The sequence below is a fragment of the Desmodus rotundus genome, chromosome 10, assembly GCF_022682495.2.
Source record: "Desmodus rotundus isolate HL8 chromosome 10, HLdesRot8A.1, whole genome shotgun sequence".
Lineage (NCBI taxonomy): Eukaryota > Metazoa > Chordata > Mammalia > Chiroptera > Phyllostomidae > Desmodus > Desmodus rotundus.
This window is the reverse complement of record NC_071396.1, coordinates 40,296,627-40,322,031: the sequence shown is the minus strand read 5'-3', so window position 1 is coordinate 40,322,031 and position 25,405 is coordinate 40,296,627. Positions and strand designations below refer to the sequence as shown.

The 25,405-nt window shown below is 47.4% G+C and overlaps 1 protein-coding gene across 1 annotated transcript; it reads left to right on the top strand.

Moving 5' to 3' along the window:
• Positions 1 to 6,232: 6,232 nt before the first annotated feature.
• On the top strand, positions 6,233 to 17,294 carry MINAR2 (membrane integral NOTCH2 associated receptor 2). The gene is made up of 3 exons (XM_053912345.1): positions 6,233 to 6,397; positions 14,192 to 14,419; positions 17,115 to 17,294. The coding sequence occupies exons 1-3, from the start codon at positions 6,233 to 6,235 to the stop codon at positions 17,292 to 17,294; spliced, it is 573 nt and encodes a 190-aa protein (XP_053768320.1).
• The last annotated feature ends 8,111 nt before the right edge of the window (positions 17,295 to 25,405 follow it).

Below are 25,405 nucleotides of genomic sequence, written 5' to 3'. Positions count from 1 at the left end.
CGTTGGGAGGCAATTCTTCATAGGTCTCGCACAGTTCCACCCGTCTGGCTCTGCCTGCTCTTGTTCTGGAATATCTTCTAAGGGATGTTTGTATAGTGAACAGCCTTGGAAGATAAAGTTAGTGTCTCTCTTTGGGGCAAAAGGCAGGCGTGCGTATTTCTCAGTAGAAGAGTTTCACATTCCCTAAATCAGGGTCCCTCGCCTGTGGTACACCCACGGCACATGCGGGTATCACCTGGCTCCCTTCGTGTCTGGCGGCTTCCGTTGCCATTACTACCATGGGAGCCCTCATTCCACAGGTCGTGGAACCAGAAAGGGGAAGGGGGGTTTTTGCTGGTTTCTGGTTTTTTAATTAAATGTATTGGGATAATATTGGTTAATAACATTATATAAATTGCAGGTGTGCAACTTTATAATATGACATCTATATGCTCTATTGTGTGTTTATCGCCCAAAGTCTTCTGAGTATATCTACTTCGAACATACCTTCCAGAATTAGGGAAATTACTATGGGGTGGGTCCAGTCCAGGGGCTCTTGGGTCCACTGAGGCAGATTTAAGCTAAAGCTCGATTAAGTGACCTGACCTCTGTAAGCTCTTGCTCTGACAGGGGGACTGCAGGGGGAGCTGGAGCCACCAGGAAGTAGTTCAGGGCCAGCCACACCGTAATCATCACAAAGTCAGATTATTTTTCTTTCCCCGATATGGAGTTCCATCAGGAACACCTAGAAGGCAGATTAACAATATGAATTTTGGAGAGTGTAGCAAAGTCCTTCCTCAAAGTCCTCCCCTCCATTCAAGGAGCTTTGGGTCTGTAAACGTGCCTTTGTTTGGAATGAATCGAGAAATGCAATTCCCCGCTGCGGTGAGTGAACTCAGGCTTCTGTTCACTAAGACTAGGAACGCAATGCTTTATACAAATACAAGACTGTAGTAGAAGGCGCATCTCCTTCCGTCCTAGGGCCCCATGAACAATTACCCAGAACCAGACGTCTTTGCGGGTCAGACCTCTCCCTCCACCCCTTTGACTCCACAGCCCTTTTTGAGAACCATGCACTCCTGGTCTTTGGCAGCAAAATGTAGCCACGTGGTTCCCGCCCTTGCAGCGTTCCGTGTTCTCCTGAAATTCACGAAGCCCAACTTGAGGGCAGCGTTTCCCAATGGCATTTCTGACCTTCGGAGAATAGTCACTTGAGAGCTCCGTAAGGAGTCCAAGGCTGCCTTCCCAGTGGCTTTTCAAAGGCTTGGCGAAGGGAATGCCCTGTAGATACACTCAGGGGGCGGGTGGAACAGGTGGGCGAACACATTCACCCCATCAAAGCCAATGTCCTTAAACGTGTACATGCCTTCCTCTACGGTGCGTTAGAGCAAGGAAGCGCCAGCATCTCAACTTCATCCAGGTGGGCCCCCGTGGGTCCAGGCTTCAGATGAGTTGCTGGGATGACTCCCAGCCGTGTGAACTAACACTTTCTAGACCCTCTACTTCACGAACCCCCATCAAAAACATTTAGCTAACGCAACATTGCCCTCCTTTCCTTCCATCCTAACGTAACCCTCTTAAGAAACATCCCTGAACATTGGGTGTCAGTAAATAGGACTGAGTGAAACCTTGCAATTCCTTTGACCTGCGTGGAGCCACCTCGCCAGCCACAGTTCGCCTGCCCCCCCTTGGATCTCCCAGGCCTGGATCCGGAAGGGGACTCGGAGGACGTGACCGATTGTGGATCATGAGCAGCAGAGCAAAAAAGGTTTGATTTCAAGAAAGTCATGGGAGCTTTCTGGGTCCCGGCTTAGACCTTGGGCGGTGGCTTTAAAACCTCAGGCTTATTACTCTTTCTCTGGAAGTCCTCCAGCCTGTTTGGAAGCCACGGGTCAACCCCACAGTCACTGTGCTTTTTGTTTCTATGAAAAAGCCCTCGTGCAGCAGGTACTAGCTGACCCAGAGCCTTGCTTCCAATGGCACTTCCCTCTAGATGACGACGGGGGAATTTAGATGACCACTTGGGCACCGTGTGCCGTGGCCAACCAGGGTCCCACTCACTCCTGGAAACAGGGTCACTAATGCCATTGAGTGTAGTAGATCAGAGAACAAATTCCAGATTTCACTTCTTAAATTCCCTTCCTGGGAAACGTTGGGTTTTCGTACCAGTAATTGTCGTGCTTCAGTCAGCAGAGCCGTGTTGCAGAGTTACAGGTTGACAGATTTGAATTCACACCATCAGGAGGAGCTGGGGAAGGTCCCCCAGAAGAGCTAGGGGACCAGAGGGGCCATCGACCGATCTGAGCAGCCAGGCACCGCCAGGTAAGTCTGACCGTGAAAGGACCATTCCTACCGGTGTCTGTGGGATGCTGTTGTGTCTGCGTAACTTCCGCCTTTGTAGGCCCTCAGTCAGGCATGCGGCAGGGCATCTGAGTCGCTGCTGAGCATCAGGACCGGCTGCTGAGCATCAGGACCGGCAGCTGGGAAGAAGAGATGGCCATGGGGCTCAAGACAGCAAAGGCCACCTGGAAACTGCCAGCCACCCGTGCCCTGTCTGTTGCTGCATCTCACTGAAACAAGACTTTCAGATGAAGGGATGCTGCTTCCATTTTCCCCTTTCAGTCTCACGCAAGCTCCTTTTTTGGCCAGTCCTAACCTAGAATCAGGCAAAGAAGACGATTCTAGGAAATGTAATTAGCATTTTAGCTATAGGTGACTAGGAATAATTTTTTAGGTTTGTTTTATATCAGAGACAACTGAAATGAAAAGCTATATTCTTACTCTATCAATTAAACCTCACAGCAACCTTGTAAAGTACTAATAACATCTTCGCATCATAGCTGAGCCACCTGAGGCTCAGAGAGTGTCAGTGACTTGCCCAAGAGCACGTGTTAGTTGGATGTAATAAAGCCACCAGGACTCCAGATTCTGTGCACTCAGTTACCCTGAGTGCCTCCCTCGTTCACTAGTTTTGAAAGTGTTTCCAATAGGTGCTTAGGATTGATAACTGCATCGCAGGCTTTCTTTGTAATCAAAACCATCCAACTAATTTTGAAACTTTCTCAGATAATTTGCTGAATTCCAACTGCTCATCTGGACATTGTACAGGGTTTTCAGCTGAAAATACTTCCAGGCATTTCAGTAAGTTATTGGTACAGTTTAGAACAAGAAGAAAAGAAAGAATGAAAGAGAAAGAAAAGAAAGAAAGAAAGGAAGGAAGGGAGGGAGAAAAAGAAGGAGGGAGGGAGGGAGAGGAAGGAAGGAAGGTACAAGGAAAGGCGAGAGAATGAGAAGAAAGAAGAAAACAAGGTTAATTAATATGTAGAGACGTTGCCTAGTGAACCATATTTAATTCTATGTTTGTAATCTTCATGGTTCAAAAACCAATAATTCTGGGTCCAAATCCAAGGAGAAATGAGACTTTCAAGAAAAATTCTATAAAGCAAGCAAGCAAATGACTCCCTGCAGAGTAAGGACTAAGAAGCTGCAGATACCCACATTTCTGCCAGACTGCCCCTGCAATGTGGTTCCTTGTTTATATTTACTGATGGTCTTTTTCACTCTAGAATGAAGGTATTACTGTAATAGAAACTGCAAGTCAATATTTGTCCAATTATCTCAGGTAAAATTTTGAAAAGCTAAAAAGAAAACAATGACATGGGTGTTACGTGGTCAAACAGATGTGGAAAATGCTAGTGGTAATGAAGCAGAACTTTTTAGAGTCTTCGTTGTGTTTGTACATTTAAAAAATACCAGAAGAGGCTATAGAGGATGTCGTGAACATTTTTGGCAATGGATTCCCTTTTCACTCAGCATAGGCCATTGGCAAACCAGATGCTAAGCCAGTTTTTTAAATGAAATGGAACTGGATTATCAATTTCCAACCAGAGCAGAGCCCTTCCTAGGGCTCCAGGAGAGACCACCATCTGCGTGTATGGAGCGACAAGCTTCAGGAGGGTCTGCAGAGACGACGCCTGTGGGGCAGGAGGCGTCCCCTGGGGCCGTCCCTTTGTAAGGCAGCACCTGGTGCGGAGACTCATAAAGAGAGGACAAGACACATCATCAAACAGGAGATGGTGAGGTGAGAGCACAAAGAACTCGCCCTAAGATTTCAGAGGGAAAAACATTCCTACCGAGGAGAAAGTATGCCAAGGTTTGTGGAAGAATGTCTAGGTGTCAGCAATGACCCCTAAAAGATGGTTCAATAGGGGGTCCATAGCCAGGGCATGAAGAAATGTTTCCAGGCATAAGCGAGGGCGCAGATTTGGGGGTGGGGTGGGGATGGAGTATGGCCAGCAGCAGGGGAGGGAGGAGAAAGCTTGATTTCTCTTTTTATTTTTTTATTTTTATTTTTCATTTTTATTGTTGACACTATTATAGATGGCCCCGTTTTACTCCCCTTGTCAGTTACGTAGGCTCCCCACGGGGGCAGTAGTGAGAACAAGGGCTGATGGCTGGGGGGAGGGTGGACAGGCTGGTGGGGGAAGATGGAGGGCCTGAGAGTAAACTTGACTTGTGTGCAGCCCTCTGGTCATCTGGAGCGTGGGGGCGGGGGGAGGACGCCTAAGGAAAACCGAAGGCTCCTTTCGCCTACCTCATACTTTGGCTAAGAAAAAGGCCTGGCCTGATCAATATGTTTGGATCTGAGTGCCGTGTCTCCCCCTGCCAATAATATAGAGAGCCAAAGAGAAGTTAGGTTCTTCTTGAAGATCTTTGTTATTCCCCAAAGAATCTTTTAGGAAAAGCAAACAGCCTGAGAAATATTTGTTCATTAGATGAATTCTGGCAGCGGCCAGAAGAATCCAGAAAGTACCAAGCACATGCACATTCCCATAATCCGCTTGATTCTTGAAACACTTGCGATTTAACTGTTTGGTTATCAACTGCCCTTATGAAGTGCTACCTCCAGCAAATGTATTGATAAAACTACCCAAATGTATCAATGTATTTCAACTATTGTAAGACAGTGACAGAGTTTGGGTCCAGAAAATTCTTATAGAAAGTGTTGCCTGTTTAATCCAGTTTTACAACTGTAAGTAGGACGGATTTTTTTTTAACACCCTCATGCTCACTGCTATAACGAACATGTATACTCTCCGGTGTCTTGCTCAGTTCGAGAACATCCTGGCTCCTGGTTCTTATAAGCTACATGGCTCTCTTCTGCAGTGCGCTGCGGCCGCGTTCCACGTGCAACCTCGTTCCCCCCGGAAGGAAGCCTTCCTGCTGAGTCAGGCGGGTTTACGGAGGTGCAAACGTAACAGACATCTCATGTCGTTTAGAAATTGCTGGTGTGTCTGCCCTTCCCCTTCTCGCAAGTGGGTGGGTTTCCTCTCTCTAGCTGGAGTGAGTGGTTCCCACCAAGAAGTAGGGGTGCCTGAGGCAGAACGGATTCAAATGAGAGCGTATCTCCAGGAAAGTCATCGCTCCCTGACCCCATACACTGTCCTGGCCTCAGGGGCACCTTGGCTCCCTGACCCGCAGGTGGGTCCACTTTGGATAGCATGTCCCCCACACCCAGCAGCCATGTGCCTCTTTGCTTCCAAACTGGCTGAGTGAACACCAAGCCCAGCGTAGGAGTTCCTGCAGCCAGGAAGAGAGGGAATGGGTCGAGGCAGGAGATTGGGATAAAACGCCAGTAGCAGAGTGGGAAGGAAAACTCTCGCCCGTTCTCTACTCCGAATGAAGCTGCACGGTGAGGCTTCCCATGAGGCTCTGGGAGTGAAACACGGGGAGAAACGCGATCCTGCGGGTCACCTGTGAGCCTGCGTGGGCAGGGCCAAATCAGCCAGGTCAGCTCGGTCACGTTCAGAGAGAAAAGTTAGGTGGCATCTCTCTCTAGGTGACGATCCCCTGTGCTCCAAACGGCGGACCGTGGTGCCGAAATTCTGGCAGTTTTTCTCCAGAGAAAGTTCCTGCTTATGGACCTGCTAGTTCTGACTCTGTATGGAGAGGCATTGCCACCCGTGTCTGATTTTGGCATCCTATTAATGAGTGTCGCCCCATTCAAGCCCCCTAAATGCATTCCTCTGTGTGTATGTGTGTGTGTGTGTGAGAGAGAGAGAGAGGGGGCGGGGGCAGAAGGCAGGGCGCTGCCTGCTCCTGGGTGGATGTGCCTTTCTGAGCGTGGCACCTGAGCGCAGCTGAGAGCCGGTTTCCAATGCCGGTCGGAGGCTCCCTGCACTCCTCAATAATGCACGAGTGTGACGGGGCCAGCCTCACTCGTCTTCGGTTCCCACCGGGGACAGAGGGAGACATGGATCTCTCTGCTTTGCCAAATAACAACCACCCTGACAAGTTCCTGCAGCTGGACGTGAAGTTGCTAATGAGGAACTCGGCCCTCCTTCAGGCTGGTTTGGCGAGGTTTCCGGGTGGGAACTTCCCTGCTGCACAGAACTGGCAAAACCTCGTCTACTCGCAGGTACCCTCTGGGCGCACCTGGGCACGGGTGGGGGCTCCTTTCTTTCTCGCTCTGGCCCTTGCAGCAACTGTGCAAAAGGAAGACTGCAGGGAACGGAGAACAGAGCAGCTACTCTTGCCTCGGGGCAAAGGTCTTTCTTCCTTCACATCAGAGGCTCTCTCTCGTCACTTTGTAAGGGATGTGAGTTCTCCCCCTGTTCATTCCCCTCCAACACTCGCGTCCCAGCAGGTCTTCCTTGTAGAGTCTGCCTGGCCTTCATTTTATCCCTCTCTCTCAGGATTTTTCAAACCAATTTGCAAATAAGGCTCTGGAGGGAAAACCTGCCCCTATCTTTTGGTGTACTCTAAGCACGACGCATCAGAAGCTTAAGCTGGGAGCTGACACACCTTTAGACCGACTGCCTTTCGTTTCATGCAAGGAAGACTCAGGCAGCAGACACATGGGAAGCGAGAGACAGAAGGAAAGAATATGGAATGAACTCTCCACCTTGGAAAGGTGTGGGCTGTTACTTTAGATACTTTTATTTTCCGCAGGTGTTCACGTGGATAGGACACGCCAATCAGACCCACAACACCCAAGCAGACTTTATTTCTTGCTTTCTCCTTTCGTACCTTCCTCCTTTGTGCTGACCGGAGAGAATGAAGCTGTGATGAGTTCCATGTGCTGGAACAAACCGAGAGGCCCTGTCTGCTGCCCAGCCCATGAGACGGGGGCGATCTTTGTTTTAGAATGTAAGGGCTAACGAGGTGAAGGGTTCGTCCACTCGGAAACAGGAAGAAGCATCGCCTTTCAGAGCAGATGTGACTGACCCGCAAACCCCTGCAGGTCATTGAGTCCTTTGGAGTGGTTCAAATTCCCCGAACAGAAATTTCTTTTCTTTTAAGAAACAGTCGCTACTCATAAGTGCTGGTATCGAGTGAGTCCTTTGTGGTGCATTTTGTGGGCTCCTCAGGAGCTTTATCAGGGGGTCATTCAAAATCAAGTACACTCACGCGATTGTGTAAGTTTCCTCCGCCTAGAAGGGTTTCATGTATTTCCATGGGAGGGCAGCCTATTATGACAACTGACTTCTTAAAAATTTTGTTTCTTTCCTATTTGTCATCCTCAAAAGCCTTCCACCCGCCCACATGCCCCTTGTTGTTTCTGTGTTCTGTTTAGTTTTAGGCTGAGGGCAAAGAAATTCCTCCTTTTTCTTCCCTATTGTTTATATCATGAAATAAAATGATGCAAAGATCAGTTCGGAAAAGCTTGGCTTCCCTGTGCTATGAAGTTAAGTCTAAGAAAACACAGCCAGTAAGTTCCTTTGGGGCTGGAACACATGATCCAACATCCCTTGGTTGGTACTGGACTTGACCTATTTCCTTCATGGGGAACTTCGCAGTTTCAAGCTCTGTTGAACGTTGTTCCTAAACCTGAATAAAATGCAGATTTTTTAAGGGTGTCTTTTGCCACAAGCTCTGTGGGATGAAATAGTTATTCAAGGAAAAACTGAGGAGGTAAAACTCCGCTTCTTATGTCTTTGAGTAAGTTATTGGTACTTTAAACTGCAGATAAACTTGATTTTGTTATCCTTTTACCCTAAAACAAAATATTTGATGACTAAACAAAGGCCAGTTTACGACTGAAATGATACAGGACGGGGGTGGTGAGTCAGTTACAAATTCAAGTCGCGAGGTGGGTGTGGCCCACATCGTGAGTGACAGCGACGACACTCACTACCTCAGATTGCAGTGCGTAGGTAAGTAATCCCTCTCTCCACGGCGGGGTCTTGAAACCTGGGAGTGACATATTCATTGGATGAAAAAGAAGAACTAAAAGAAATGGATACCTGGCAGGTCTAAGTGGCTGTAATGACACCTGGAAGAAGGCGCTATGTATACCAGGTGCGCCGAGGTGTTGGGATACATACCTGGCAGCTGTCAATGGCTCTTACTTTTAAAACCCTCGCTGTCTCGGGGAGGCATAAAGCCAATGGGAAGAACACTGAATGAAGAGGTTAGAAACTTGGTTTTCTGTGTCGTAGCCACAGCGAGACAGCTTGAGAGACTTCTGGTATGGCCCTTATTCAGTCCGTGCCTCAGGATTTCCTCTTGCAAAATTAGGATAATATTCGTTTAACGTATTTTCTTAAACGGGAGAGCAAATAAAATATGACATAAAAACAATGGAGAAAAAGGGTTTCTTGCACAAGAAATGTCCACTATTATTATTATTACTATCATTATTTGCCAGTATTCCAAATGTGTTGAAATTGTCCTTTCATTAGAATTTGGAAAACAGCAAGTAATCCCGCTTGCCGTTTCGATGTGTGCGGTGGACAGAGGGGGGGCTAACTCGAGCCGCAGGGTTTCTGCTCCCCTGAAATCCTCGCAAACTTCAGCGCTGCGTCAGCCCGTCCTTCGGCGTCACCCCACCCAGGGGCACGGTGCTGGGGACTCCGACTACCTCTCCGAATGTCCCAGGGCTGGACCCGCCGACATGGCCCTTCAAATGCTGCTGACTCAGCAGTGCCAGCACCGACCCCCTAGGTCCCAAACAGGAAGTTGAATTCTTAGATATGTGCGTCGCGTTTACACCCATGATTTGCTTGTATTTAAGTTATTTTAAAGCCACATTTTACCGTCAGGGGAACTCCCCCGTGCCCTGTTCCCGCGAGGTGAAGCAGTGCGCGCAGGGAGAGGGGAGCCCTGAGGTTCTCGGGCGCGCCCCCAGCCCGGCCCCTGCCGGCCCCGCCCCGGCAGACCGCAGGCTCCGGATTTGCGGAGAGTACAGACACTGTTTCTGGTTTCTACCGCTCTCATACCCCTTGCGTTCTCTCGCTGGAGGGGCCAAGAAGCTTTGCAGCGAATTTCGCCGCACCGCAGTGAACCACCGTTCTCCCAAATCCCGTGTCCCTGGTTGTGACCATTACGATAGGGCCCGTATCTGCTGACGGCATTTGGAACTTTGTCCTGCACATTTCTGCCAGTCCCTTTATAGAGGGAGGTCGTGAAAAGAAAGGGTTGATTTTTTTACATTTAGTTTAAATGATAAAATGTGGTTTTTCACCTATTGTGGTGGGTCTTCTTTTTTTCCTGATTAGCCCTTAGACTGCAGAACCTTTTCTGAGTAGTCTCTTTGGTGCACCCTTGCCTGGCTGCCGTCACACCTGTTTCAGAGCTCGGGAGCCTTCCGTACTGAACCTGTGAGCCTGGGCGGAAGGCCGAGGGTAAGAGGCTGTCCTCCCTTTGGCTTCTAGACGGCATCGTCTGCTGGGTTTATTTCTTTTTCTCCTCTCCCCATTGGCTGTTGTATGCCCGTGAAAAACGTGATTTGGGCAGTGTCTAGCCAGGCTCCCTCGCAGCCTATCGCTCTGGCAAACACACACACACGCACCTGTAACTCTTCCTTCCTCGTGGTTGCTGTTCCAGAGTCACTCTGAGACCCCCAGGGGCGGTCTGTGTGGGCTCCTTCCTGGAAGGTGGGGAGATGGGCTGGGGGAGCCCTGCTTTTCAGAAGGCCTCTGTGGTCCTTGGCTCCACCACGGAGGAGACGTTCCCCTTGTCCCTTATTCTCTTTCTTCACGTCAGAAATGGGCCGTCCCTCAAGCCTGTCTAGGCGTCCAAGTGTACTCCTACTCATGGATATATGGAGGCTGGTTATTGTTGTCTTGTTTTTTTTAATTTCGAGCAATCAAAAACTTTTAGCTGTATGCTTTTGGTTTCTTTGGTAATCCGTGTCTTTAAAACATCAGTAAGCCTTTTTTGGTTAATGTAATCCTATCTATATACTGACAGTCAGCTCTTCACGTCAATAAATACACCCAAAGTTCTTTGAAGGCACAGCTCTCAAACAGGCTTCAATGCCTGGCTTTCTGCCTCTGCCCCTCTGCCCTTCGACCCAAGGGCAGCCACCTGCCAGCTGTCAGGCATCAGTTATGAAACCGCACCCTGCACAGGATCTGTACCTGAGTCACTTCATTCAGCTGGGACATTTTAATGGGCTTTTTGGCTCAATGCTTTCCCCCCACCCTAGGGAAAAAAAGAGTCTGTCTGTCAGTATTTGGGGTCTATAAACAGATTTTAAACAATAGAAAGCATGAAATTTTTTAACTCTGCCTACTCTCATTTCTCCTTACAAACTGTCCGGTTCCTTCTCTAACCTCAGCTCCGTCTAGTCTTACAGCAACGCTCTGATTCTCGTAATGACATTAAATGTGCGCGCGGGCCTTGATAATTTGGGAGTGTTTCTCCGAGAGCTACAGGACATTAGATTCCAGTAGCCCCAGATGATAGTGCCACCAAAGGTTCTCACTGAAGGATGTGAAGAGGCATCGCTGCAGCTTCGGATGCCTCTCTGTCCCTTTCCACCTCTTGTCTGCTAAGCCAATGTCATGCAGTGGTGGAATTTCAAGACACCACGTCTGGGTTAGGCCGGGCAGGTAGGCTACACTGTTGCGATAAATACCGCTCAGACTGTCAGTTATTTACTGTAAAGGAATAAAGTTCTTCCTCATGGAACGTCTGAGGAAGGGCAGATGTGTCTGGGGGCAGCTCTTTCCCAAGCAGTAACCCGGGGCTTCAAGCTCTTTGTCCTCGTAGCTCTGCCATCTCAGACCCCAGCTTACAGCGACACCATAAAAGGGAAGTGAGGAAAAGTGAGCCAGAAATCTTGTGGGAGAGTTCAAGAGTCAGGCTTGGGAGTGGTCTCTGTGATTTTGGCCCCAGTTTAAATTCAAGGTGGCCAGGGAAAGGCAGCTACCGTGTGTGCTCGGGAAGAGAAAACAAAACTGGTGTGTAGTTAACCAGCCGCCGCTTCGCCCAACTCTCATTGCCTTCCATTTGTCTGCTTTTACACTTACTCTCATCCTTTCTGAGTCCTTGTATGTGAGGTATTTCTCTTGTAAACATTACGTAATTGAATGTGCTGTTTACACTGACCCGACAATCTCTGTCATTTAAATGGAGGGTTTAGGCTGTTTACATTTAATGTGATTGTTTCTAAATATTTTTTTCTATTTTCCAGAGGTTCCACTGTATTCTTTTATTTTTCTTATCTTGTTTTCAACTTTCTCTTATCTTTTTTATACTGTTCTACTGAATTAAGCAATACATATTTTAGTAATATCTCTATAAAATGATTTCTTAGTCTCTTCATAAAAAATAGCCATTCAACTTGTTACTGTTCAGTGTTTGAATTGTCTCTTATTTTAAAAGTCACATATCAGTGATTATTATTATTTCTATTTTCTATTATGATTTCTATTATGTAAAATCAGTGCTTGCTTAGATTTTTACATATATTTATCAGTTTTCTCTTTTCCTTTTTGTTTTCTTGCTCAGCATTCCTTTTTGCAACTTAATTTTTCCTTCTGCTATTAATTTTATTCCACCCTGAAGTACATTTTTAGAGATTCCTTCTTTGGCCTAATAATGATGTATTCTCAGTTTTTGTTTATCTAAATATGTCTTCTATTTTACTCTTTATTGAATGGTGTAAGTCATAAAGTATATAAAGAACAAATGGACTAAACAACGGTTAATGCCAAAAAGTCTAGGTAAGCTTTGAGTATTGCTTTTCTTACGTAAACATTTAATATATAAATTATTTAAGAGTCCATATAACTAAAATAATGAAATTACTAGTGAATTTTCCTTTGCTAAATATAATCTATCTAAAATGTGGATGAAGTGTTAGAATCAAATGCATGCTTTTTTTCTTTCTTAAGCTGTTTGAAAAATTTTATCAATATACACATGTATCTCAACCATATTGGTATTTTTATCCAGACACCAAAGTTTTAATAAAGCTATTCTATTAATAATCTATTCACATGTCTTTCAAGCATGAAATTGTCATGTAATGGAAAAATAAATGGCACCACATTCGAAGAGAAATCTCAGACTTTCAAGAATATGATTTAGAATTAAGGGCTTGAATGTTTTTTTTTAGAATATAGCCCTGGTTATTTCACTATCTTTTCTATATTAATTTTTCAAGGTCCTTGTACATTATAATAGAGTGTATTATTTTTTTCTTTACCCTTGACACTGTATGTCCCTCATTTATAGAGCTTCCTTGTTTAGGAAGTGAAGGGAATAGTGTAGCAGGGAAGAAAGCTGACAGAGTCAACTTACCAATGTCAGAAGAACTATTCCTCTTCAAAAGATGATCAAAGATGTTTAGCATTAAAAAAAAAAACTTGACTCAGAATTATGCTAATCTGAACTGATCTAAATTTCATACCAAATTGTGTTTCCTCAATTCAGATACATTTTCATGAGGCCATCCATCTTACAGACAAATGCCACGTCAAGATGATTTATGGTTTCACTGCAGACTTCAGAGTTACAGAACATAGATTGATTGTGAGCAGACCAACAAGCTAGCGAGTCTGAGAAGATCTCCAAGTTGATCTCTACGTACAATGTGTACGGAGTAAGAAAAGGAGGAAAACCTAAGGCCAAAGAGAAGGGAAAGGTTTTATACAGACTAGTCTTTCTACTACCAGCCATATCTGACGGAAACTACATGTAATATTGGTTTACAACTTAGCTTATACAAATACACGTTTAACGTGACCGGCGTACCCCGGTAGATGCCGAGAGCCTCCATCTATGGTGATCTAAATATAACTTAGAGGAATATTTATTGCTATCGAATCTTTTCTGTTTTGGAAGACTGAAATACGTAAAACACATTTATTTTAAGAAGTGCTGTAAATTAATGACATTTGCTGCCAGCTTTGAAGGGTTAAACCCCAGTTTTCTGGAAATTAGCTCATGCGGCATTCCTCTCCCTCGGTGCCCCATGATCGATGAGGAATTACACTATCAGTTGTTTGTGTCTTCTCAATTATATTTGGCCAATGAACAAGCTTTAACATTTTTCTATCTTCACGGTAGTTTTGTAGTTATAAGGAAAAAAAGCAAAGTAAAAATCTGAGGTCGAACTGGACATAGAAAAGTGCACATTGTATGGTTCCGCACATATAAAATGCGAGAAAAAAAAAAGGAGAGAGAGAGAGTGAGTCCGAACTGGCTCATACTATTGAATGAGGGGCACTGGCTGTCCTCGGGCAGGGACAGGGTAGTGACCAGAAGGATTATGAGATACGATCGGCTCCTTGGTAGGATCTTAGGTTTATTTGGTTTGAGAACATTTTTTGAGCAGCCCAACAACCTAGTATTTATCATATGTGTACTTGGCCTTATTCATATTATGCTTTAATAGAAAGATTTTAAAAATCCCAAAGTCAACATTAGAGGCATCTCATAGCCGGCTGGGCTGTAGACACACACACAGGAGTACGATGCTGAGTGAGCCCATTTCTCTGAGATATCGGAAATGGGAGTCCCTAGCCAACTGTCACGAAAGCCAAGGCATGAGTATAAAAGGCCTTTCCATCCTGATGTTGCAGGATTAATAAAGCAATGTCACATATTATTTTCATCAGTCATGGAAGGCACAGGTAGAAATAAAATGGCGTTAAAGCTCAATGCCAATGAGCTAAAAAAAATGGCTTTGTTCAAATTCTTCTAGTATTTGAATTAAAGAACAGTGTTCTTGGTCCGTAGTTATAAAATAGCATTTTAATGAATGATACTAAACCAAACAAGATCACAGGCAAAGAAAGAACTCACAGGATTCTAGGTCAAACTGGATCCTTGAGTCCTTTCCTCCCTCATTCATTGTCCTAATCTGTTGTGTTTCCGGGCAGAATCAACACATTTTCAGGTACAGTTCTTTACGTCACATTCTCTGCCATCCGTGACCTGGTGGTAAGAGAAGCCTTGTCTCTATGCCTCCCAACAGAGAGAAAAGAAGAACATTACTGCTCAGCGACTGAGGGGATTCAGCATGAAGGGTGCTGTCTCCACAGAGACCCCCCCGCCGCCCCTCTCATCAGTTCTGAAGAATAACCCGCTATATGGGGACGTGAGTTTGGAGGAAGCTATGGAAGACAGGAAAAAGAATCCTTCGTGGACCATCGAGGAGTATGACAAGCGCTCCCTGCACTCCAACCTGTCTGGGCATCTGAAGGTACTCAAGCTGAAAACTCACTCCTTCAGGGGTGAGGGGGGCCAGTGAGGCCCTCCTGAAAGGTATGGGTATCGGGGTGACGGGCATTCCTCACCAGGCACCGAATCTCCAGGTTTCAGGTCATTTCAGCCTCTGGCTTCCCTTGTTCTCTCCTCGTCGTTATTTGTGTTTATTTCTTCCCCAGTGTGAAGGTCAGGGCCTCTAAGAAGTCACCCCCCTACACGTAGGAAACTATGTGCCGACTTATTGCACAAACGTGTCTTGACCGTACGGGAGAGCCCCTTCTCTTTGTCGTTTACGTGAGTGACCAGGGGACTGTAAAGATAAATATTACCGTCCCTGCCCGCAGGAAGGTCATTTCACCGAGCAAACTAACAAACAGTCACCGTAGAAGATGCTGGAGTGACGAGGTCGAGGAACGGGGTCATGCTGGTCAAGGTGGTACAAGGTGAAGTGCAGACTCAGAAGTGAGCAAAATCACATTAGATTATTTTTTAAAAGGGCTTTATAAAAATGGTAATTTACGCTGGGCTTGAAGGATGTATAGGCTTCAAAAGATGGAGATAGTTTGCATGGAGTGCGGGGTGGGGTGGGCTCTTCTGTGAGATGCAGCAAGAGAAAAGGCACAAATGCAAGAAAGTGAGCGAGTTTGGCAGCACAGTGAGCGGTCTAGTTTTGCTGGAGCCACAGCTGAAGTAGTAGAATAATGGGAAATAAGGCTAAAAAAGCAGACTAAAAGAAAATGTGTGGATGTAAGGTAAGGAAATGGAACATTGTTGGCAATGAGGGGTAATTTTTATTGGACATGAGTTATGTTTAGGAAGATCAAACATGAGGATAATGGCCATATTGCTTTATTAAAGCCAGGATCTGTCTCTCACCCCCACCTCTGCATGCAAATCGCTCACCTCAAAGCTGTGGCCCCTCAGGTCACTTGCCTGTTTACAGACCTCGTGCTGGTGTTCTTCGGCACTCTTATTCTTTTTAAAAAATATTTTATTTATTTTGAGAGAGGGGAAGGGAGGGAGAAAGAGAGGGAGAGAAACATTAATGTGTAGTTGCCTCTCGAGCGCCCCCTACTGGGGACCTGGCCCACAACACAGGCATGTGCCCTGACTGGGAATTGAACCATTGACCCTTTGGTTCGCAGGCTGGTGCTCAATCCACTGAACCACACCAGCCAGGGCAGCACTAACTATTCTTGAGGGATGCTTCTGGAAGTCATGACTATTGTTTTTATTACCATTTCTTCCCATATCTCATTAATTCAACTTCTTCCATCACCTTCCCTGTCCGTATCTCTTAATTAGCAGACAGAGCCCCTAACTTACTTTCTGAAAACTTTTCACCACCGTGGGCTATAAAAGTTTAAAGTTTCTTTGGCCACCCTCGTTTTTCTAAGTCACTAAGGGTTTACAAATAAGGGAGGAGAAAAGAAGTCCCGTGTTGAGCCGTGAAGGGCAGCTATCAGCTGGCTGGAAGGGAGCGCAGTCTCCATTCCGGAAGTTCTCACTGAGGAGCCGAGGCCTTGACCTTGCAGGCCAGGGGCAGGCCTCTGATCAGGACACACACGAAAGGTCGGATAAGGGCCAAAGCAGAGACTTTTAAATCATCCATGCTTTTGCGCAGGTCATCCGAATTTTATTTTAATATGTTAGCTTTTCTATAAAACTGGGAAACGAGTGGCGATGGGGTGGGAGGACTGTGTTGCCGCGACCGGGATCCACCCAGCCCCCTACACGCATGAGCATTTTTTGCCAGCTGTGCCCTGGTGAGTCTGAAACTAGTTCATTGACCCCCGAGGCTGCGTGCACACTGGCTGACTTTGAGTCTACCGGGACTAGACAGTTGGAGAGAGGGCTGCAGGCCAGCTGTAAGTCACCGCAGTATCCGGGAGAGAAATAACGACGCCTGAAGTGGGTTCGTGAAAATGGAGCTTCAGCATTCGCCACACATGTGCGCCTACTGGAATCCAGGCATAAACACTAAGTCTTTAGCCTGGAACCAGAGCTGGGCAGAAAGGGAGAAGACATTCACAGGTGACTTGTAGGATGCAGGAATGAGGTTGAGTTGAAGACCAGTCTGCCCGGAGGCCCCTTAAAGAAACAGACTGGGGAGTAGGGGCTGGTGTGGGGAAGGACCTGTTGGATCTTTTCTTCAGGAGATCCCACAGCGCCAAAATCTCTGCATGTGAAACCTGCTTTAGCCCTCTATGGGGGGCCCACAGCCCGAGAAGCACGCGTGGACTGGGCCTCTGGATTTGCTGAAAACTTACCGAACAACGTTTGCCCTTACCATGCTGACAAAATCAAACCTCTAAGGCTCACTGAAAGCAAGGAAGGAGTTTTCATTTTACCTCTGCTCACCGGCCTGATTGACACGCACTACTTATGAAACATAAGAGACACTAAATTGGCTTAAAGATGACAGAAACACTCTTGTGTGAGCAATTAGTCAGTAAATCATGCAGGCCCCCTAATGCAGACCTACACGCGGGCCTGCAGGTTGGAGCTGCGGGCTGCGCTCGCGGGCTGGGCTCGCCGGCTGCGCTGTCGGGGGAAGCCAGGCCTCTGGTGCCACTGAAGCCTCGCCCCAGACAGTGTGGCCGGGCACCCTCAGTGCCTCTGGCAGTGCCTTCTCTGCGGCCTTGTGTTGATCACCGATTGAGCCTATTCTCTGTCTCATTTTCCTTTAGGAAAATCCCAATGACCTACGGTTTTGGCTGGGAGACATGTACACACCCGGTTTTGATACCTTATTGAAAAAGGAAGAGGAACAAGAGAAGCATTCCAAATACTGTCGAATAGGTCTGATTTTGCTCCTTGTTGCCTGCATCTTGGTTTCCATAGTGACCGTTAGCACTTTTTTCACCTAAAGAATGCCCACCAACACAGCCACTTGAAATTTCTTAAAAATGTTTCCGAACATTTGCAGAAGAACACTTTCCTGCGGTGAGAGTGGACTGTGGATTGTAGTTAAAATGTAACTGTCTCCTGCAATGCAAGTGTCAGCTGAGATGGGCTGGCTTTTTCTGCTTTGTTCTCTGAACCTGCATAAGAATTCCAGCCTGAGCCTTGTCCTTTGGGAAGAAGGACTTCTGGGGATCGAAACCACAGAAATGTACTGGGAGCGACCCAAACTAAACACGTCGGTAGAGAACAAAGCAGCACCAACAATTGTCAACAGTTTTGTCTTAATGCTTAAGACTATATTCGCCTTGCCTTTGAAACCCTGTCACCTGCCACCCCACCCTCCTGTCACCACTAGGAAGGTTGAGCAGATCACTTTTTGGCCAACTGCCCTGCGCTAAGGATCAAAGCTTCTGGTTGTGCTGCCTGTTGGGCGGAGTTCTGATGTTTAACCTTCATTTATTCCTGTTTAATCCAGAATAAAAAGGGGAAGGAGGGGACTTTGTTCAAACACACTGTTGTTTTCCCAGGAACCCGTTATAGCGCCTCAGTTTTGTGTGGTAATTTCAGTAGACCGGAACTTAGGTCCCAGTTATGTACTTGATTACACCGAGAGCCAATTGTGCTAATTGATCCAAACTCGCTAGTGTGCCCCCTGGTGTCAGTCAGCAAGGCTAGCTCACCAGCCAATGGCCCGGGAGGAAGGCCCTGGAAAAGCAGGGGGAAGATTGATGAGAGAACAGGGTTTGCATCCTAATTGTGCCTTTTGCTAACTGTGGGCCCTGGGCAAGTTTCTTCTCTCCTGAGAAGGGGTAACAGTGTTTCCCTAACAGGGCTTTTTTAGCCCAAGGGTTAAGTAACAGACACAGAGAAGAGCAGCGCCTTGCTCCCAGTGAGCAGCGGCCCAGCTCGTTGGTGCCCTGGAGTCACGGTTCGGTCACAGATGAATACAGTCGCCACCCCGCTCTTTCTCCAAGAGCTCCTTCCCCCAGTGCCTCATTCCCCCGCCCTCCCACATCCACACTAAACCAAAAAGGGACGTTCTCCTCATGAGTCAGACTTTGCCCTTCATGGTTGCTGTATCCTTTTTGTTGTATTTCTGTTAAAGACAACTTGAAATAAAGCACATCAAAGTGCAGGTTTGCTGTACAATAAGATTGTTGTGCACAAAAATCGTCTTCGGCAGCATATTCGCAGGCCTAACCTCCTGTTGCTCCTCCGCGCTGCAATAGGACCTAGCGCAGTTCGGGGTTGAATCGGGGAAACGAACACCCGGGAACTTCCCGAGGCAGGGCGCGCTCACTGTGGACACCTCGTGGACAGCCACTCGCATTGCAGTTGGCCCTTGAACGACATGGGGGAGGGGCGTCGCCCTGGTGCACGGTCGAAAAATCCACTTACTTTGGAGTACAGTCTGCGCTTGGCTTCAAACAGCACTTTTGTCTGTAGTTGGACGTCTGCGGTCGGGGACGCAAAAATGCTATTTTCACCCGCTGCTGGTTGAAGCTTCACCTGTGAAACCCACGGGCAGGAAGGGCCGGCTGTGTATTGAAAACCACACAGTAAAAGGGAGACCTGCGCGGGTCAAAGCCACGTTGCTCAAGGGTCACCTGTCCTCCTTTTCCTAGCTCTTCTGCCCGAAATTGCTTCTAGGCAGCTGTAATCCGGTTCAGGTGTTGCTCCCTGGCCACTGGCCGCATGCAGGTGAGGCTCTGAGACCCTTAGGGGGCGCCGCAGGGGGTGGAGCTGCTCGTCTGAGCTCCCCGCCCTGTCTCACCCCGTCCCTGCAGCCTCTGCTCTCTGCGGCCCACGCATCAGTCCTTTGCGTCTCCGCCCAAGCAAGTTTATTACTGTGCTATTGCTCCCAAACCGATCTTTGCTTTCGGCCTTCAATGTAACCATAGAATATTCGAAATATGCTATTATTCGTCACTGGGTTACTGTTATGCAACTACAGGAGAGGGAAGGGCGTGAAGAGAGAGCACATCCCTGTGGGCCCTTGAAATCCTACCGAGTGGCGCTTCCCATGTCTGCAGGGTGGGCTTTGCCATCGGCTCCAGCAGAAAAGGCACCAGAACATCACAGAAAACGCAGGGGATGGCCCCGTAACGGCTTAAATCCGGGCTTTCTTTAAAAGTGCCCATCCGGATTCAACAAAAGGAATGTCTTTACAGCATTTACATGCAATCTTTGTCACATAATGGGTGGTCAATAAATAATAAATATTATCTTCAAAGAAGTGACTATTTTAGTTACTTCTACAGGGTGCGACAGAAGTAATACCTGCTTGAGTGGGCTGGTAGGGTAATAATATGTGTGTGATAATTTATAGTTTTAATTTGAACATTTCACCTAAAATGTCATATGGTGTGCTTGAGTGTGACATTGTTAGGTTACAGAACTCCATGCTTATGATTTTGTAATAAAAAGGGGTGTTATTTGTGCTGGACCTTGTATATTAGTCACTTTTTTCCCCTTGGGATAAGAACGTATGGGTTCTATACATTCTTAACATTGGTTTCAAATAGAATCTTTCCCAGGTTCTTTAGAAGATGAACCCCCACCTCCAAAGTTTGCTTTGTTTTTATATACTGGCTTAATGTGAGGGAGGCCAAAAGCAAATAGCATGGCATTTTCTAGAGGGAAAAAAAAATCTAACTGTGCATACTTTTTTAAAGTGCTACTCTCGGGAGCACTTGAGATCTCGTTCCCAGCATGTGTTGTCATTTGGCTCAAATAAACTAAGAAAATTTCAAAAAAATTAAAAAATGAAGTGCAGCTTTCATAGTTAAAAGTTAAGTTTATGTAACTCACTGCATGCTGTCCCATTATAGTCATGTTGCCGCCACCTAGCGGAGAGTGAGTGCAAACAAAGACGGGTTCACGGCCGCTCCGTTTTTTTCACAGTGCGCTGCTGCCACCTGGTGGTCATGTGCTGTGCCTGCTCTCAGCCCAGGAAAAGGCATTTTTCCTAAAGGGACGTGCGCGGGTAGCTGAAGGCCTAAGGAAGCCTCTGTCATTAGAAACGGCTCAATCGGGTGGCCAGGAGCTCCTTGCAACCAATAATTTTGATACCCTCTCATCTTGCAAGAGAAGAAATAGACTGTCCTAGAGTCAGAGCTGGGACCCTCAGCACAAACTCCTGACGCTACTACACTTAACGTGCTTGAGAGGTAGAAGAGTTCTGAGAGATGGCCCCATTTTTAGCCTCCTCAAATTGGTTAAGACGTTAGGAATATTTAATCATTTGTTCCTCGTTTCACATATGATATAATCTGAATTTCGACAGTTTTCTCTCTCTCTGGACAATCTTTAAATATTTTCATTCCTTTTTTCTATCCCCATTGCTTATTTTCCACTGTTAAATTCTGTGCTCATATAATGAAAGCAGTGATTTCATCATACGTGAGAAGGAACGTTTCAAACTGTGATTAGATGGGGCCGTCCAATCTCAGCCTCTCTAGGTGTGTGCTTGCATAGCCGCAGAGCCTAGCAGGCCGCGCTTCTCAGAGGGCGGGGAGCTTTTCTGGTCTCTTCCGAATAATCACTTAGTCCAGGCTCTCACCCGGCTGGAGGTGAGGCTGCTCCACCAGAGGGAGCAACTTCAGAAACAGAACACTGCCTTCTGCCGGAGTGGCCGCTCTGTTCTCGTGTCACTGGACACCGACTCAAGGACTGATCAAACTTCAGCTGCCACCCGGAACGGGGACCCAGGGCTACGACCCGACCCGTCGTGGACAACACACCAACTTGGTCGGAGTACGCCCATCAGCCCAGGTAAGGGCCGACGACACCCAGTGCTGTTTGGGAAGGTCGTAGGGTGTGTTGGATTCAGAGGAAAAGGCTTTTCTTCCCAGGTCGCCCTCTCTTGCAACCACTTTACACCTGCACCCTCTTTAGTAAGCAGGAGCCTTGCTCTGTCTCCCAAGCATCTGCCACAATGGCAAGGGCACCAGTCGAGCAGTTACGGGCCCCAAGGGCGCTGGCCGCTAGAAGACACGGTGAGAGGATTAGCTGCAAGTGGACCAGGACAGAACACTAGGTTTCCTGCCAGAGGCAAGCAAAAGTCCACGCAACGAGAGACACACTGTGAAAACACTCACAAGCCCACCCCCTCGGCACCACCCCCAACTAGGTCTAGGCCTGGGAGAAAGAGCAAAGACTTTCCCCTTTTATCAGCTTTTGTAGCGAGGTATTTATGAGCGTTTCAGCTTCTTGCTGAGCGCCGAAGAAAAGAGGCACTTCCTCCCTCCAGCTCGAGATCTCGGGTGTCCCTATGAGAGTGGGGGCCTCGAGGAGGTGTCTGAGATCAATTCCTGAGACCTGCAGGGGCCTTACAGGGACCTCCAAAACAACTTAATCTAACTTCTGGCTCGACTGGGAAAGTGTGATATAAAGGTTGGTCACCTCGTGCTTCGGGCCCTCCCTCGCAGTCTGAAAGGCTAGGGGGGAACCCAAGACCCATAAGCAGGGTTAGGGTACTCCGAAACTCCGGTACCCCGCCCCCCCACCTGTCTTCCACCAGCAGCACATTTTGACCCAGTACACTCTCCTCACTAGCAAGAAACAGGATTTAAAGGTGCAGATGGAGTGAGAATAAAACTGGAACTGGTTTTGTAATTGCCACGCTTGCGGTGGGAGGAATTTCAGGAAAGGCTCTTTTATTGGTTAAGGAATTTCTTTAAAGGTTTCTACAAATCCTCAACTATGGGGAACGGGCTCTCTAAGGAACAGGAGCAATGTTTTCCACTAATTCAGCAGCTTTTTAAGGCTGCTAGATGTCTCCCAGATAAGGGATCGTTAGATTTAAAAATCTGGGAAAAAGCAGGGCAGAGAAGCCCTCACAATCGGGAAAACTTAGACAAAAAGAGAAGGGGCCTATGGGACGGTGGCAGCAGAGACTCTAGACGCCTGCTGGACCCTTCCCATGGGTCCCCCCAGCTGTGGCGGGCTTCACAGCTGTGCCCCGTGAGCGCAGCCGGGGCACAGGTTCGCCTGCGCTTGCAGTGTAGGGGGGCGGGATCTCTCCAATGCCGACAGGCGGCAGCAGTGGAGGGCAGGGTTGGTCCCCTTCACCTCCCCTCCTCCCCCATGCAGAAGGGAGCAACCATTCCCCACTCCCAGCGCTGGGCGTGGTCCCAACCCAAGGGGTCCTCCCCGAGCCTCGGTTCCCTGCGGCGCCTTGCCTTGGCCGGCGCGTAGCTGCAGACCTAGAACTGGCGCAGACAGCACATCACGAAGGGGAGTTCCACCTAGGTCATCCCCGAGGTAAGAGACAACAGCCCCCCGTGCTTTGGGAGGCTGACAGCGTGCTTAGTTTTGAAAAAGGGTTTCTATTTTGTTTACATTTCTATAACGAAAATAGGGGGCATTTCTCAGCCCTGCAAAAGTATGTGGACTCTTAAATGTTTTAGTCCAAATAGGTAAGTTGGACGAATTCAGCCTTACGGCCTTCCCGCCCCACTTCATATCTGGGGCAGAGACGTCCTCACTCTGGGGAATGCAAATCACCCTGCTCTCAGGGTTAACCCCAGAGGGTTGCAACCTGGAATGATTTGGCAAACAGATGTTACTCCTAGACCTAGAAACTACCTGGTCCTGAGAACAATAGAGTAATTAACTCGCTGCTCAAACTCATTGCAGCTTGCAGAAACAGCAGGGGCCTGTCTTTCCAAGCAGACACTAACTCAGGTATTCTACAGGCCCCTCCCCTCACTGGGGAATCAGCAAAGAATGTTAAAACTGGTGGCCTTCAAGCCACTTAGGCCGTCCACAAGAAATCAAGACTGATAATGGCCCAGGATACACTGCATAAGCCACTCAGGCTTTCTTAGAAAAATCGGGAATTCAGCATAAATCAGGTATCCCCTATAACCCCACAGGCCAAGCAATTGTTGAAAGAGCTCACCAGACCTTTAAAACATTATTAAATAAACCAAAAAGGGGGATTCAGGAAACATCCCCCAGGAATTTCACCACGCTAGCAATATATATATATATATAATGTTTTGAATCGTGATGATAGTTTAAAGTCACCCAGAGACAAACACCTTGTGCAAAACAGGCCCACAGGCCCACACCCCTTGTTCTTGCACAAGGACCTGTTAGGGGAAGGAAAATGGGAAGGCCAAGTTGAACTATTGACTTGGGGAAGAGGGTATGCTTGTGTTTCCTCTCCAGAAGGACTTTGGAGCTGGTGGTGAAGAGGGTGAAGCCATATCACAGAAAAGGCTTCCCCGGTGACAACCCACCTCCGCTCCATTGGACTCCCCCGATGCAGATTTCTGTAAGCTGTGGGTCACCCCCTTGAGGTGGAATTCCAGTCAGCATTGCTGGGCAGATATTTGTCATCGCCTGCAGGGCACATTCTCTACCAATCTCAGAGGACAAATCGATCAGCTCTAGCTTGAGCTCCACCAGCAGCTCAGTGACACCAAACTGAACGGGAGGTGTTCCAGACCCTGCAAGACAATCTACAATGGATGAACCCTAAGAACGGGTTCAGTGGACTGAATTTACAAGTTTGGGTCATGGCAGCCCTCGGGTGCCTCCTTGTCTTAATCTTTATTTGTGCTTTACGATGTATATGGAGGTTGTCTTCTCAAGATCAAATTTGGGAACAGCAAATAGTAGGTTTCACAGGCTTAACAAATACAATTGATTTCACAAAAAAGGGGGAGATGTTGGGAACTACCCTGCCTGGTTTCAGAAACTGTAACCTCTCATGGCTAAGGCTGAGTAAAAAGACCTTGGGACCATAAGCCACTTAGGAGACAAAGCTTATCCTCCTTGTAGGGGCACAGCCTCTGCCCCCTTTCACCTCAACCTGCTTGGCCCCTGGGCAGATGGCCAGTTAGCCAATGACAGGTAAAATTCCTCAAAGGAGGGACAACCTAAAACAGGCACGGTCACGAAGGGGCCGTCAGGGAAGGACTTGGGGGGCTATAGAAAAGGGGTTGATGGACCCTCACCCCTCAGCTTTGACATAGCCTGAGTCCTCATTCTGTCTGCAAAAAGTCTCCTAATCTCTTGGCTGCCTTACTTCCCCTGCCTGATTTAAGCCTGAAACAATGACAGAGGTGGGTGTGGCCCTGTGCTGGAAAGGGCAGGTCCCCTGGGGTGATCAGGCCTGAGAAAGAATGCATAAAATCCTGTGAAACCTACTTTGTTAACACCCTCAATTTAAATGATAGGGGTCCAAGCATGAAATGAGTTTGTTTCCCCAAAGTTTTATGGCCCTTTAGCTATCTGACCCTGACTCCAAATAAGCCTTCGTAGTTCTTTGAATGTTATCTAGTATTTGATCATTTCTGCCTCACAATGATCGATGAGCTTTACGTATATGCCCTGTATTCTTATGCAAATTAAACCCAGTCAAAGTCTGTCCAGGCAAGGGACAGGACGGCCCTCTCTCTCACTGAGAGAGCGGCCATGTCATCCCTTTTCCTCCACGGGATTTCTGTGGTCCGTGTGAATTTGTCTCATCTCATCCATAACACCGTGGACACTGTGGGCCGGTGTCCATGTCAGCAATGAAGTAAATGTTTAGTAAATATTTGGTCACTGGATTAACAGGAGAGTTTGGGGGAACAAAAGAAAGTATGGCCAACTCTTTATTAAATCAAAGTCATAGAGTATCTTTAAAAATTCAAGTCTGTCCTCACTCAGCTTCTGGGGCAGATAGGACAGGAAGGAGCAAGGCTGAGACTGGGTTTCCAGGTGTGTGGGCGCTTGGTGAGCCTGAGGAAAAGCCATGTGGTGGGGGCCTTGCTGCAGAGATTAAAGAAGATGATTCATCCCTCCAGAGGGACTTGCCAAAGGAGACAGTGAGTTGGATCTGCAGTGAGGCTGCAAGGTACTTTTACACTTGGAACACCCGTTTGCACATTGCACACGGACCTCTCAGGGACCTGGAGTAGCCGTGTAGGTCAATGTCTGTGCATCTGGAAGGAACCATCTCTGGGGAGAGAAGTGATGATGAGGCTGGTTCATTTACATGTGTGAAAACACTGGGAAGCCTCTGGATGAAAGGACTTCTGCAGAGGTACAGAGGGTGAGGTGACACGTTGGGTCCAAG

What these genes read in the sequence shown, in the direction of transcription:
- MINAR2 (XM_053912345.1), top strand. Translation starts at nt 6,233, where the DNA reads ATGGATCTCTCTGCTTTGCCAAATAACAACCACCCTGACAAGTTCCTG. An exon ending in AAAACCTCGTCTACTCGCAG is followed by an intron (nt 6,398 to 14,191) that starts GTACCCTCTGGG and finishes GCCTCCCAACAG; the next exon opens with AGAGAAAAGAAGAACATTAC. An exon ending in ACCTGTCTGGGCATCTGAAG is followed by an intron (nt 14,420 to 17,114) that starts GTACTCAAGCTG and finishes ATTTTCCTTTAG; the next exon opens with GAAAATCCCAATGACCTACG.